This window comes from Drosophila nasuta, chromosome 3, assembly GCF_023558535.2.
Source record: "Drosophila nasuta strain 15112-1781.00 chromosome 3, ASM2355853v1, whole genome shotgun sequence".
Lineage (NCBI taxonomy): Eukaryota > Metazoa > Arthropoda > Insecta > Diptera > Drosophilidae > Drosophila > Drosophila nasuta.
The window spans coordinates 11,532,446-11,547,364 of record NC_083457.1 but is presented as its reverse complement, the minus strand read 5'-3'; the positions used below and the strand labels follow the sequence as shown (position 1 = coordinate 11,547,364).

Below are 14,919 nucleotides of genomic sequence, written 5' to 3'. Positions count from 1 at the left end.
GTTGCCGCCAGCTGTCGCTGTGGTGCCGCTTGGAAAGCTGCGACACAGTCGCTTCGATGTGTGCGTGCTTTTAGCTAAAAGCTTTTGAACGCGCTGCTTGCCATATGATTGCCGTCCTTGTTCTTCAAATGCGCGTTTAAAGGCCAAGAATATTTTTGACGCTGTCGCGCTGCTGCTGCTGCCGCCTGCCTTTTTACACGTCCTTGGCCCCGCACCACACTCGATCTGTCTATCTCGCTGACTGTGTGTGTGTATGCGAATGCGACTGTGTGTATGCGTGTGTGCTTTCCTCTTCTTCTTCTACCTACGCCAACAACTTTGCTACTCTTCTTACTGTGTTCCCGTTCGTGTTGGCCTACAGACCTAATTTTTGCGTGTGTTGTGTGTCTGTCCCGTGTGCCGTGTATAGTTTTTCCCGAAAAAAAGCAAAAACGGGAATACGGAATAAACAAATAGGCTGAAAGTAAAAGCATATAAAAATAAAAACCGAATTCCCAACAGCGTGGCGTGGAAAGTGAAATTAAAACAAAAAAACTTAAAAGCAAAGCGCGCCGTGCAACTTTAAGAATCCGCAATAGTAACAGCAACAACAACGACAACAGAAGCTACTAAATTATATTTGCAAGCGAAATGAAAATGTGTATTAATATGCGTAAGAGGGGCAGCTACAGCGACAAACAGTGCTAATAATAATGGTAGTGCAATTTTTGTAAAATTATCACATACAAATGAAACAAACCTACAAATACATATGTATGTGTGTGCAAATTTATGTGTAAATGTATGCGTATACAGCGTGCATTGTTGTTGTGTCATAGAATTGGAGCACAGCACCTAGAACAGCAACAACAAAAATTAGCAGAGCGCCCCCTGCCAGCTATCCGCAGCAACAGAAACAACAACAACCAGTAAATATTTGTGCATATGTGTATGTATGCGTGAATATAAATGCGCGCTGTTCTCATGTGTTGTTCGTTCGCGTGTAGTGTGTGTGTGTATCGGTGTGTCGTTGCGTTATGCATGTGTATGTAATAGGGAATTGCAATTTGTTGTTTTTGTAGGAAGAGCTTTTCGCTTGTTGCGCGTGCTCGTCTTCCTCTTCTCCGTCGTCATCGTCATCGCCGTCGTCTCGCTGTCGTCGTCGTCGTTGTGCAAGAAGTTGTCGTCGTCGTCGTCTGGTTCGGCATAATTGCAATAAATTTGCTGTTTTTAATACATAAAAGGAAGCAGCAAACGCCGACGCCGCCGTCATGCAAAAACAAATTCCATGTGCGAAAGACAACATTAAAAGCGAATAGCGAATAGGCAAAAGCGCAAAACGAAAACGAAAAAAGAACGAAATAGCAAGAGAATTGGCGCAGCGCAAATAATAAGAACATACACTAGCGAGAACACAACAGCAACAGCAATAACAACAACATCGGCACCGACAACGACAAAAACAGTGTGTCTACGGGTATTAGTGTGTACGTGTGTATTGTGTGAGCACAAAATAAATGTGTGTGAGCGGCGCAAAAAAAATATGCTGAAAAAGCTTTCGACGTCGACGACGTCGTCGCAGCTGCTGCTGGCGCAGGCGGAAACTGCATCAGTGCTGATGATCGTTGCGGGAGCGGGACCGCAGGGCAGCAGGGCAACATGAATCACGCAAGTTCTTCTGCTGTGTGAAGTGTACAAACAAATAGAGAGAAGGCGAACGGGCCACAGCAGCAGCAACAACAACAATAATAATAGCACTTTTGCTTTCGGTCCCAACTGGTTTTAAGAACGACAAAGAGCAAAAAGCAAAGTAAACGGAGCGCCCCAAAAGCAGCAACAGCAGCCGCAACAGCAACAACAACAATAACAATATCAACAACAACGACAGCAAAAACTTCAGCAGCGTCTTCTTCTTTGTCGTGATCGCTGTTGGGGTAGCGGCGCATGCGCTAAACCGTCGCTGGCGACGTCACAGTCAACAGCAGCAACAGCAATAACAGCAGCAGCTGCTTCTCAATTCTTTCCTTCTTCTTGGGTATTTTTTTGTGCATGAAAAGGTAAGTTCATGTTTCATCTCTCCCCTTGCCTGACACGCCCCTTGTGCCCCGTCAGAAGCTGTCCCAAGTCTTTTGTCTAGTTGGGGTGAGCTTTTTCGGCTGCCATTGCGAGCGAGAGAGTTGTGCGAGTGCGAGCGAGATGCCAAAGGAGAATGGCAAGCCAGAAGTTGAATGAAGTTAATTAAGTTCTGTGCACAAGCTACGAATTTCTGTTTCTGTGTATGTGGAAACATCTAGAGGGCTTTCCAGTTGGTTTGGCAGCCATTGGAACTGGAAGATGAAGCTGCCGTCTCGCTTGCGCAGACACATAAAAGTTAATTATGCTGATGAAGTTATAGTAAAGTGGTGGCTGGAAGAAGCTGAGAGAAGGCTTCAGGAACGACTGAAAGTGAAGGGTCTAATTGGATTAAATGGAAACTGTAATTAAATAGGGGCAATCAACCCTAGATCTTAAAGATGCACTGATCAAATTTACAACTTTTAACTTTTGTTTGCATTTTTGGTAATTTCATTGATGTCTTAATAGTTTTAGGGAAAGTATAACTATAAATTATTATTCAATAAAAAGGAAATTACGAACTGAGACGCAGATATATAATCATAAATATAGCTAATATAATTATTTATTATTAAAATAAATCAAATCTACATGGGAAAGTGACTGGAAATTTTTGGGATTTTTATAGGGTGAAATAACATCAATTCCTTAAGAGTAGTTGCAGAGAAATTAGAATAATTTTATCTTTTTTTCATAAATATTGCATAAAGATAATGAAAAGTTACAAATTTCAATTTATCGAGTTAAAAAATACATATACTTTTTATTTTTAAATACATATATACATATTTAAAAGTAAACATTTTCGTTAGTTTTCCTTGTGTCTAAATTTCAACTACTTTAGGATTTATAAAAATGTATATATTTTTCTATTTTTCCCATTGAAGATAACTAACCAACTTTTTACATCTTTCACAACTGAGGGAAATGTTTAGATGGGAAAATATATTCAAATACCTTTTCCCGATACAAAGCTAAATAAGTTGGCTTAGTCAAGTATTCCTCAAGTATTCCTTTCAATTTACTTTCGTTTATTTTGTTTTTAACTTTTTTGTATAACTTTAATGCAAATTCTTTTAGTTTTGTCACAATGTATCGAAGCTCAGCTTTAAAAATCTAGGAAACCATATTGAAAGCTCACTGGGAACTCTGTATACAATATGTAGTTTGACCTTGACCTACATTCAGGCGCCTTCTCATTGACTTTCAAACAAAAGCTTTGCATGGGCGAGCTTCCGACTTGCCCTTTACATTGCTATCTCTCTTACGCTTACATGGAATTATATCTAATTTATTTGTGAATTGTTTGTTTGTGTTTGTTTTGCAGTTTTAAAGTAAATATAAATAATACTATCGTTACCTGCAACAACAGCAACAAGAATAATAATAACTAGAACATCACCAACAACCACAACCACATCACGCAACGTACAAATCAACAATGGATACCTTTAATGTACCTTTGCTGGCGGAGAACAGCAGCAGCAACATTGTGAGCTATGCAACCAGCAACAATGACACCAGCAACCATCACCAGCACCACCAGCAACAGCAAACACAGCACCTGCAACATCATCACCAACAACAACAACAACAACAGCAGCAGCAACAGTTGCTGCCGCATCATCACAAGGATCAAATGCTTGCCGCTGGCAGCACACCAATGATACCGTTCATCAATTACACACAACTGCAGAAGGATGTGGTGCAACAGAATTCCAACTCGAATCCACCGCCAGTCGATAGCTTTAGCACATTGCAGGCCATCGATGCCAGTCAATTGGATGGCGGCGTCTCGTTGAGTGGCCTCTGTGATCGGATCTTTGCCAGTCCCAATCCGCACAGCAACCACAGCAATCCCAACAGCAGCAACCACAATAATAACAACAATCACAGCAACAACAACAACAATAGCAATAGCAATAATAACAATGTGGAGAAGACAACAGCGCCATCTAGCGGTGCAGTTATAATTGAATCAGTCACAATGCCATCATTTGCCAATTTGTTGTTCAACGACAACCGCAACGGCAACAGCAGCAGCAACCACAACAACAACAACAACAACGGCAACAGCAACAATCAGACTGTGGAATATCATCAACTGAAACCACTAGAAAATGGTGCAAGTTCTGCAGTTAGCACTTCTAGTTTTCTCAGTTCATCGACAGCACAGTTGCTGGACTTTGAGGTGGTTGGCAGCAAGGATGCAACTGCGGTTGCCACAGCCACAGTCACAGTTGGTAATGGCCTCGCCGATACAACAACAACAGCAGCAACACCATCTGCTGCTGCTGCTGCTGTTGCAATAACAACCACAACGAGCACTGCCAATCGACGATCGTTGCATAGTATTGAGGAGCTTGCTGCCAGCTCATGTGCCACATCACAACAACAACAACAACAACATCAGGCTGGCAATCTAAGCGGTTCCAATCTCAGTTCAGAGGATGAGTCCAATTCGGAGGATGAATTCGGTCTAGAGATTGATGATCAAGGGGGTAAGTTGCATTAAACTATTTCCATTTGCTTTGATTGATTGGTTCCATAGAAAATCTAAAGCGTGTTGGCAATATTCTGTTGTAATTGCAAGTTGCAAAGGAAAACCGTGAAAATCGTATAACGCAACAACAAAAAAGTGGCGAAAAAATAAATAAAATATCTTAAAATTTAATAAATGCATAATATTAATAAATCTCCGAATAAAAATTGAATAAAAACTGAATAATAAAACTGGATATATTACTCTTCCGATACACATATCCTAAAAATAGAAAATAACTTAAAATAAAAATCAAAGCTTTTGCAAAACATGATTCAAAAACACCAAACAAAAAAGTGGCGAAAAAATAAACAAAATATCTTAAAAGAAAAATTTCATAAATCCATAATATAATAATTAATCTACGAACTATCCGATAACCGATTATGTCGAAAAGAAAATTTAATAAAAACTATTCTACTTTAACAAATACATCTCCAATCTATAAAAAATGAATGAAAAATGAAAGTCAAAGTTTTTTATTAAAACATTATTCGAAAACACAAAGTAATAAAACAAAAATAATAAAAAATAATGTAGCATAATTAGTAAATAATATAATAATGAAATAAAAGGCTACTATGTCTTTTTGAATTCTCAAAATAAATAAAAATTATATAAGAAATTGTAATGAATTCAACAAATATAAATAATGGTGATTCACAGCAACGAAAACTATTTATCAATAACTCAAAATATAAAAATTTACATATGAACCAGAAATAAATGAAGAGAAAGAGAAAACTGCAATCTAATTGACTATTCATATCTTCTTACTAGCAAATCTTGTCGAAAGTTTACGATAACAAAGAAAAAAATAATAGAAATACTAGAATAATAGTCTTTAATGTGTATTTTTTTTATTCTCTTCTATTCAAAATGTCTGCTAAACTAATTAGAATAAATAAAAGCGAAATGCTGAACTACAAACATTCTTAAAACAAGTTTCGTTTGCTATGCTTTTGTTCGAATAGATTGCATAATAGAACCACAACAAAATTCACTTTCGCATCAAGTTTGAAAGTATGCATATCTCTACTTTGAAATGGCAACTCATCAGCTTTGATTTAAAGTTAAATCACATTTGGAATTAAGGTGAATTTATTCGCAATTCAATTTAAATGGTTTCTTATACAGAGTTTTTAATTTTTTCTGTTTAGAATTGGAAATCTAGTCAATGTCATTGCGTATTTAAGATGCAATTCATTTGCCTATCATTAATTAACAACAATTCAAATTTTTATTTCTTATTTCTATTTTTGTAAATTTGTTAATAATTCCCTGTGATTTATATGCTTTTCATAGTCACTTCTTTTATTTGCATTCTACGTTTACGATTTTTAGCCATCATTCGTCAATTTCCACTTCAAATCGATGTGATGATGAGTTGCATTTGCATATGCAGTTGCAACATGTTGCACACAGATTGTGTAGCCTTGGCACTTGGTTTTGGTTTTAGTGTTGGATTTCTTGATTGCCATCAACTGTTTGCCAAGTGCAATGTTAAATTTGATAGCCACGCCACAGTCAACCACATCACACCATATTTGTGCCACATGGAGCGATCATAAAATCAGCTCGACACCCGACACACATGCTGCTGGCTGCTGGCTGCTGGCTGCTTGCTGTTTGCAACTTGCAGCAGCCGCAGCCATAAAAAGTCCATTGCAATGCAACTAACCCACTTTTATGGCGCAAGCTGCATGCAAATAGCTCGATGATCTACTTCACAGATCGCGACTCTAAGCTACCCTATAAACTGGTTTTGTCTATAAGAAAATCGCTTGTATTAAACCAGGGTATCTTGATTAGTAGCTTCCTTTTCCGATATTATATAGCAAGCAATATATTGATTTGATATTTATGTCTTTCATAATTGCTATTGATGCAATTTGACAGGACAGCAGCTAGTTATAAAAACATTACTAGCTAGTTTTAGTTAGTCTCGGCATTAAATGTCTAAATATTTAGTGGGGCAATTGCAACGCACATAAATTTATATAAACGCTAATTTTAAGGTTTTCATAGTTTTGTGTTTACATCGGACTCTGGTATTAAAATGGTTTCAATATTTCTGCTGTCATGTAAATAAAGGTTTTTTTTTTGAGAAGTTGTTGACTTAAACTGAAAATGATTTCTATATCGTTTAGTTTTTTGAGTGAGTAACTATAACTATAGTATTTATGATTCCCGAAAATTTGCTTGTGATTAGATAATATTTGTAAAAGTTATTTAAAAAAAACTTTTATATTGCAAATTACTGCTTTGTCTGACAATCTGGTATATTTTGATCTCTGTGGTATATTTCTAATGTAGTACTTCAAATATATACCAAATATGACCTTCGGTATATTTCAGTATTTGTATGGTATATTATTTGGTATATTTAAATAAGAATACTGCACTGTTTTGCTTTTATTCAAAATGTGTAGGTATCTTACAGTCGAGTATACTCAGAAGTAACTTTCTTGTCAAAGTAATTATTTGGATAATTAAAAAAAAACAACATCTATTTAAAATTGAATAATGCCCAAGAAATAATGTAATTTTGTACATTAATTGTCAATAAAAAAATCAGTAGTAAAGATGAAATATGCATTGAGTTTTATAATATTTCTGGATGTTATATGGATATTATATGGATTCGCTACTTAAAGTAATGAATATCTATTTTTAAACAATAATAATACCCAAAAAAATGATGCATTTCTATACATTTTTGTCAATAGCAATACGAATTCCGCTTTGCTAGATAGCTATTTATAGACATCTAGAATCAATAAGTTACTAATGATAAGGTTGTTAAGCTACTACTTAAAGGTATGAATGTCTATATATAAAAAATAATTACACTCGAGAAATGATTTATGTCTCTACATTTGTGTCAATGTAATGAATGACATGTTATTAAAGTTTGTTATAATTTCATTTTTTCGAAATGTGCAATTACTGTTGCATACCCATTACGAGTCGATTGCAGGGTATATGCAAATGTATTGTGTCAGCATTCCATCAATTGGCATCCGTTGTTTATCTGACAATGCGTAGAGCACGCAACGTTGCAGACGTTTGGCACGGAGACGCCTCTAAGTGAGCCAGAGACGCACTTGTGTGTGTGTTGTGTGTTGCTCATTGTTGTTGCTGCGTCACGCAACTGCAACTAGTTGTAGTTGTTGCTTGTGGCTGACATTCAGCAATGTCAGGCGTCTCGTCGCCCACTTTGCCGACCTTCAACGCACTTTATGCAGTTGCGCACACACATACACAAATACTCACTGTGTGTGCATTTGAATACCCGCAAGTGCAGGGGCGTCGCTGTGTGTAAAGCTGTAAAATGGAGCAAGGTCGCCGCGCATTAGAATTTGGGTCAAGCGCACGTCTCGTTTCTTTTGCCTTTTTTTTGTTTTTGTTTTCTAATATTGGAGATTGAGCACAAGGATGTCCACACTTAAACATACACACACACACACATACGCAGCGAAATTGCATAGAAATTGAAGGTTACGTTTGTGTGCGTCGCATCGCATCGCGTGCGCTCTCGCATTTGCTTCGTCTCGCTCTGACTCGCATGCACTCTCTCTATGCGTCTCTGTTCCTCCCGCTCTCTCGCTGTCTGCCGCTCTCGCTCTCTCTATGTGCTGTCTGTCTGTGCTTTTTTTTCGTAGCTCGGCAGAGCTTTGGCTTGCGCTTATGTTCTGCCTCAGTTGATTTAACGCCGCGTCGCCGCCCACTGCAACGCCGGCTGACATTGACACAGATTATTGCAATGTTTGTAGCGTCGCTGCTGACTGCGGCAGCGGCAGCGACTGCGCTGCTGTCTATTGCATACCTCAAAGGATTTAAATGGGTCAAAGTCAGCCGCTTGTTGCTGTTGCTGCTTCTATCGCTGCTGCTGCAGTTTGGAAATAGCTAACGAGGTCGCCGACGACGCAAATTGGGGCATGACATTGCTGGGGCCAGTGCATATTTGTTGTTGCTTCTCCAATATATACATATATGTTGTAAAATGCATTACAAGGTTCTAATTTATGCCGAAGGTTGCGACTGCGACGCCGGCGTCAAGCGACGCCAGCACCAAGGACCATGTTGCATGTCCTTGCTGCTGCTGCTGTTGGTGCTGGTGGCGTGTGGCGCGTGTGGCAAGGTCATACGAGTGTATGCAAATTGTGTCTGCCACGTTGTCTGCTTTAAATTTCGTAGCTGCGGCTTTGATTTGACTTTGAAACAGGATTGGCGCTCACCTTGAAGGACTTTTGTGCTTTAAGCGGCTTTAAAGTGCACTAAATGCAATTATAAGGATTGGTATTCTCTTCTATTCTCTATGGAATAGATATTTAAATTAAGAAATTATTATTGTAAAGTATTAAAAATAGCATACAAACCATTTGCTAACGATATCTTTAATTATTGTGATTCATCTTTATAAAAATGATGTGATATTTTATTTTACAATACATCGTATATTAAATTTACTACAATTGTATTTTATTTCATTTGAAATCACTTATTTAAAAAAATATTTTTCTGTATATCGTAACTATTTATGAATTATTCATAAAAAATTTAAAAATTTCATATATGAAAGGCGCTTCAACAATTTTAATCTAATCTTTTATTTACTGACGATTACTGAAGGACCACAAAAACCCCAATTCGATTAGATTATATATTAGTTGAATTACTATTCTATTAAATAAGTTATTAATTAGTATAAGCAAAAAAGAAATTGAAACTTTAAGTATTGAAATGTGATTACTTTCCGTTAAGAACAGCATAATCAGCATAGAAAACTCTTAAAGGATCTGAGTTAGAATGGATAGTTGTACAGAGGATAAGGAGTGGAAAATTAAAGTGATGAGTGTCTCTCCAAAGAATGGGATAAATTTAATTATTGATTACTGTAATGCTAAATTAATTTTTGTAAATTTTAATTGAGTCTACACAAAGAGAAATCAGTTTAGATTGAACTTAAGATTGCATTAATTTATTTAACATTTTTTAGATCCAAAAGAAATCTTAAAATAGGCTTTTTAAATTGAAATCCAAAATTCTTATCAAAATTCTTATGCGAAACTTGCATTTTAAAATTAAAAATAACTTATGTTAAGTTTAAAATCTTGCTTCAAGAATGTTTTATTCTAGATAAAAAAAGAAGATTGTAAATCTTGATCTTAAAAAAATGCTTGAAACACGATGTTTAGGTTGAAAGAAATCTTAAGAGAAGATTTTGTTTATCAATAATCGTTTTGAGATTCAAAAATTATTTAAGGTCGAAAAGATCTCAAATGCAAGTATTTTGTTACTGTTTCTTTAAATGCTGGAATTCCCTTTCTTTAAAATTAGAACCAAATTTCTAGTGTTTAGTCTTTAGTCTTAGGTTCAAACTCTAGTCGATTCGTAAATAAAGTCTTATAATTGTAACTAATATTAAAGAAACAAGTAAGAAAGCTACAGTCGAGTGTACTCGACTGTGAGATACCCGCTACCCATTTGGAATAAAAGAAATATATTTTGCGGTATTTTCTCAAAATATACCGAAAATACTGCAAAAATACTAAAAATATACCGAATGGTATATTTGGTATATCGACATAGTACCGCATTCAAAATATACCATAGACGGCACAATATACCAGATTGTCAGCCAAAGCAACTCAGACCCCTAGTAAGTAGGCGCTTTTGCCCATACAAAAGTATTTCTTTAATAACTTCGACAATTTTTATCTGATTGCAACCAAATTTTCAGGAATCATAACTACTATAGTTATTATTGTATATACCAAAATTCGGAACTCTAGCTTTAAAATTACGCTTGTTATTCGATTTTTTTGATTTGCGGGGGCGGAAGTGGGCGTGGCAAAAATTTGAAACAAACTTGATCTGCGTGCAAACATAACAAATGCTGTCGAAAAAAAATTATAGCTCTATCTCTTATAGTCTCTGAGATCCAGTGTTTCATACGGACAGACGGACAGACACACAGACGGACAGACGGACATGGCTATATCGTCTCGGCTGTTGACGCTGATCAAGAATATATATACTTTATAGGGTCGGAGATGCCTCCTTCTACCTGTTACATACATTTCCTGCCGGCACAAAGTTATAATACCCTTCTACCCTATGGGTAGCGGGTATAATAAAAATTATATATATATGAAAATAATAATGTAAGAACAACTCAATAACATCGAAATATTTCCCACATCGTACAGAAAACACTTGCACTTGGTTAGTTTTGAACGCTTGATTGACTTTTTGCATAATTTTCAAGATATTCCAAAGCAATTAGCACTAGTTAAATAGTCCCCCCAGCGATATCCTCCAGAATGGTCATTCACATTATCGCTTTTCACGCTTTGCATTATGGGTTAATGTCTTATGGGGTATTATTCAATTTGCAACCTCAAATGTAAACCGCAATTTGTAATTGAAATACAATTTGCTTGGCTTAGCTTGGCGTTAGTCAAGCGATCAGAAATCTTGTAAATGCTATCAAGGATGCAACATTGAAACTATAGAATATACACACTCAGTCCATATACATATTGTGTATGTGCTATTGTTTTAAGTGAGTATTAATATGCAGTTTAGATAAAGCTGCAACAATTTTGCGCCCTCCAAAGTGGTTCGGTGCAAAACGCGTTCAAACGAAACAATTTAATGAAATTAACTCTAATAAAATGCAATTACAACTGGGTTTGAAAGGTGAATTTGCAATTTGTGGTATTTTAATTTGAGTTATTTATGAATGCAGCCAAGATTTATCAAATCAAAGTGCTTTTGTTTGGGTTTGAATATAGTTTGGGAAAACAGTTTTCAAAAATGTGTTATTCGATTGAAATAATGTGTGATAATTGAAGTTAGAGTCAAATTTGATATTCTTTGATATTGTATTGTTTTAATATTAACTTATTGTTTTAATCGTTCAAGTTCTTAAATGTTTAACTATACTTATTCATTATATGTACGTAGTATAAAAGTCAATGCTTAATATTATTTCAAGCAGCTTCTTGTAATTGAATTTCTATTTATATAAATTTTACTTGAAATAGTTTATTGTTATTTTTATTTTTGTTGGTTCTATCTGAAGAAACCTTTAATAATTTACCTTAGAGTTAGAGTTATCTTATAGTCAAGATAATAATAAAAATGTCTTTATAAATCCCTCTAAAGCTATTGCAAAGCTTCTTTCATTCTTTTAAATATATTTAATCCAACACAATTTACTTAAACTCAAGTTAAATCTGTAAGTTTGTTCCTGATTTCAAGATTGTCAATTTTAGTAAAATATATTTAAAATTGAAGACAATCTAAAGTTTTCCGCAATTTATTATTCATTTCTAATTAAATGACACTCACATTTAGAATTTGCTTATCTATCAAAAGGTATTGCATAGTTTTTTTTACACAGATTTTGAAATATGGGTAATTTATTCTCTCGACACTATCTGAAGTGAAAATAACAAATACCAAAACATTTTTTTATGTTGAGTAAAGAATTATCTTATGGCTCTTGATTAGAACTTTAATTAGAGCAAAGAATAATATTGGAATTATTTTTCTGTTTTAAGATACATAATTGCAAAAATGAACGAATTTGAACTCCAACCAAAAAATAAAAGAATTTTTATAATATATTGTAAAACAGAAATAGATCCTAAAATCTTAGCTCTAAATATAGTGCTGATCCAGAGCTATCTTTACTTATTGCTTAAATCATTTTAATCTATTTTTTTATGTGTCTCACTTGAAAATTCCGCCAAAGAATTTCACATATATACATATATGAAACAGAATTGATTTTGAATCAAGTCATTGCTGATTAAGAACTATGCATATATTTTCTAGCATATTTTTTTAATTTTCAGACTTGCGTTGTATTCATTAAATTTTATTAAAATGAAAGACAAGATAATAACGAACACAAAATTTATTCATAAATACTATTTAAATAAATCGGTCATCGCTCTGAAGGTATTGGAACATTTTTTTTAGATGAATGCCTAAAATATATTAAAGAAAAATCTGTTTAAAAAATTTGTTTGCTTGAATTGAAGATTGCCATAACATAGACATCATTCAGTACATTCGCCTTGGTAATGCCAGATGGAAAAATCCAAAATCGAATCTATTTTTTTTGTTACTTTTTTGCTTTTATTCAATGTGAGTTTTTTCCTTTGCAAACTTTTGGAAATTGTTTGAAAAATGATTAATAAGCATTCGTGTTCTTTCTTTCGCTCTTTCTAATGCTGTTTCTATGTCTGTCTCCACTTGTTGTTGTTGCTGTTATTCTCGCATTTGTTGCTGACCTTAACTCGCAAATTGAAAAACTGCCATTGAGAGTTTTGGCTGAGTGGCCGTCTCGAGAGGCTGAGGAGGAGGAGGAGAGTGGGGGGAAGGCGTCTCGCGTCTCTATGGAAAAGTGTGCTAATGGGTCGCCAGTTGACCCTGTGCCACATTCGCAACCAGCTTCGACGTCGACAGCGACGACGGCGACGTTGGCAGCGCTGCCAACTGCGCTGCTTGCACTAATTTTGCATAGCAATTGCAATTTCCCAATGTGTGGGAGCAGCGAGAGGCGGCAGAGGTGTGCGGGCAGAGGTTAAAGGGGTGCTGTGTTTTTTGCAGCCAAGCGAGCGAGAGATAAACAGACTGAAATAGAGAGAGAGAGAGAGAGAGAGAGTGCAAAATGGAGAATGCGAGCTTTAATTGCATTGATTTTCCTTATTTTGTTTTTCGTTTGCTTCTCGCTGCGCCTCATTTTGCAGCGTGCGCTCTCTTACTCTCTTTCTCTCTCTCTCTCTCTCTGTTGTACTTACTGTTTGTGAGTGTGTGTGTGTGTGTGTGTGTATGTGGGGGCCTGCACCCTGACCTAGTTACATTCGCATGCATTATATTTCTTGCATATAATTTTTAATATTATTTTGCGCATTCCACACATTGCAACAACAATAAGAAAATGCAAAAATTCTAAATAATTACAAATGCATTTTTGCATTTTTGATTATCGGTTATTTCCAGCACTGAATTATTTGGGCTATTTCAAATATGCACTTTTAATTCTACATAATTAAATTCTGCATTTAAATAAACTGCTCAGCAACAGATGTAATAAAAATATGAAAATGCAGTTTATATCTTTGTTTATGTAATTTACATTATATTATGTATTTATTCATTCTAATTAACTCTTTATTGACCTTAAAATGTTTATTTTTGTTTTCATTATTATTAAACTATAAAAATAAAAGAAAAGTTTGAAATTACTTCGTTGTTTAGATTATTTTTTTGTTAAGATGCTTTTTAACCAAATTCTATAAGTAATAAATAATCTTATTTTTAGAGTTTAATTAAAAATAATCTAAATAATAAATAATCTTATTTATAGAGTTTAATTAGAAAGAATCTAAACAAAGAAATAACCTCGAGTTTTTCTTTTATTTCTATAGCTACATAGCAATGAAAATAAAATAAAGTAAACAATGTTGCATATTTGAAATAATTTCAATATTTTAGATACTTTATAATTAAACTCTATAAATAATTAATAATCTATAAACAATGTTGCATTTATTTATGTATTTCATCTTTATAATTAAACTCTTTATTTACTTAAATAGCTTATTTTATTCTCATTATTATGTAACTAGAAAGAAAAAAAAATTGGAAATTATGTTTGTTTATATACTTTCCAATTAAACTCTGTAAATAATAAATAATCTGTAAACAATTTCCCCCATTAGATTCCCTCCCATTCACAATCCTAATTACTCACTTAATTTAATTAAACAATTTTACTCTGTTGTAGCATTTAAATAAGTTGTTATAGCTTCAGTTGTTGTTGCTGATTTCGCTGTTACATTTCTAATTGCTCAATTTACTGTACGTTGAGCGTAACCCGCTTTTTTTTTGCCAGCCACTTTGTCCAGTTTTACTCTAATTGAACAGACGCCTTCCGGGAGACAGCAACTTTCCGCATTCTAAAAGCTCAATATACATACATATATCCATTACATACAAACGTATTTATGTATGTATGTGTGTGAAAAGATATTTCTTATGTGTATCTTTATGGTGGTCTCTAACTGCGTTGTAATAGAACATTTTTGCAGCTCGCACGATGCTGTTATAGCTGCTGTTGCTGTCTTATCTTTAGCTTATCGTGGCGTATACGTAATGCACAATTTGCGAAATGTTTATTACGTATACGTCATGTGTTTTATGAGTCCGGTAGGTGCACTGATAACTTGCCAAGCAGTTAACAAGCCAAAAAACTAGCT

The 14,919-nt window shown here is 34.8% G+C and overlaps 1 protein-coding gene across 2 annotated transcripts in view; it reads left to right on the top strand.

The window, feature by feature from the left end:
- The first annotated feature begins 329 nt into the window (after positions 1-329).
- LOC132793561 (nuclear hormone receptor FTZ-F1) overlaps positions 330-14,919 on the top strand; it is a 57,153-nt gene continuing 42,563 nt past the window's right edge. The window contains exons 1-2 of one of the 2 annotated variants that reach the window (XM_060803536.1): positions 330-2,036; positions 3,422-4,595. In XM_060803536.1, coding sequence (XP_060659519.1) covers positions 3,536-4,595 — 1,060 coding nt within the window. In that variant the 5' untranslated portion in view covers positions 330-2,036; positions 3,422-3,535. The remainder of the gene's footprint in view (positions 2,037-3,421; positions 4,596-14,919) is intronic. The other variant, XM_060803535.1, reaches the window with a different exon arrangement.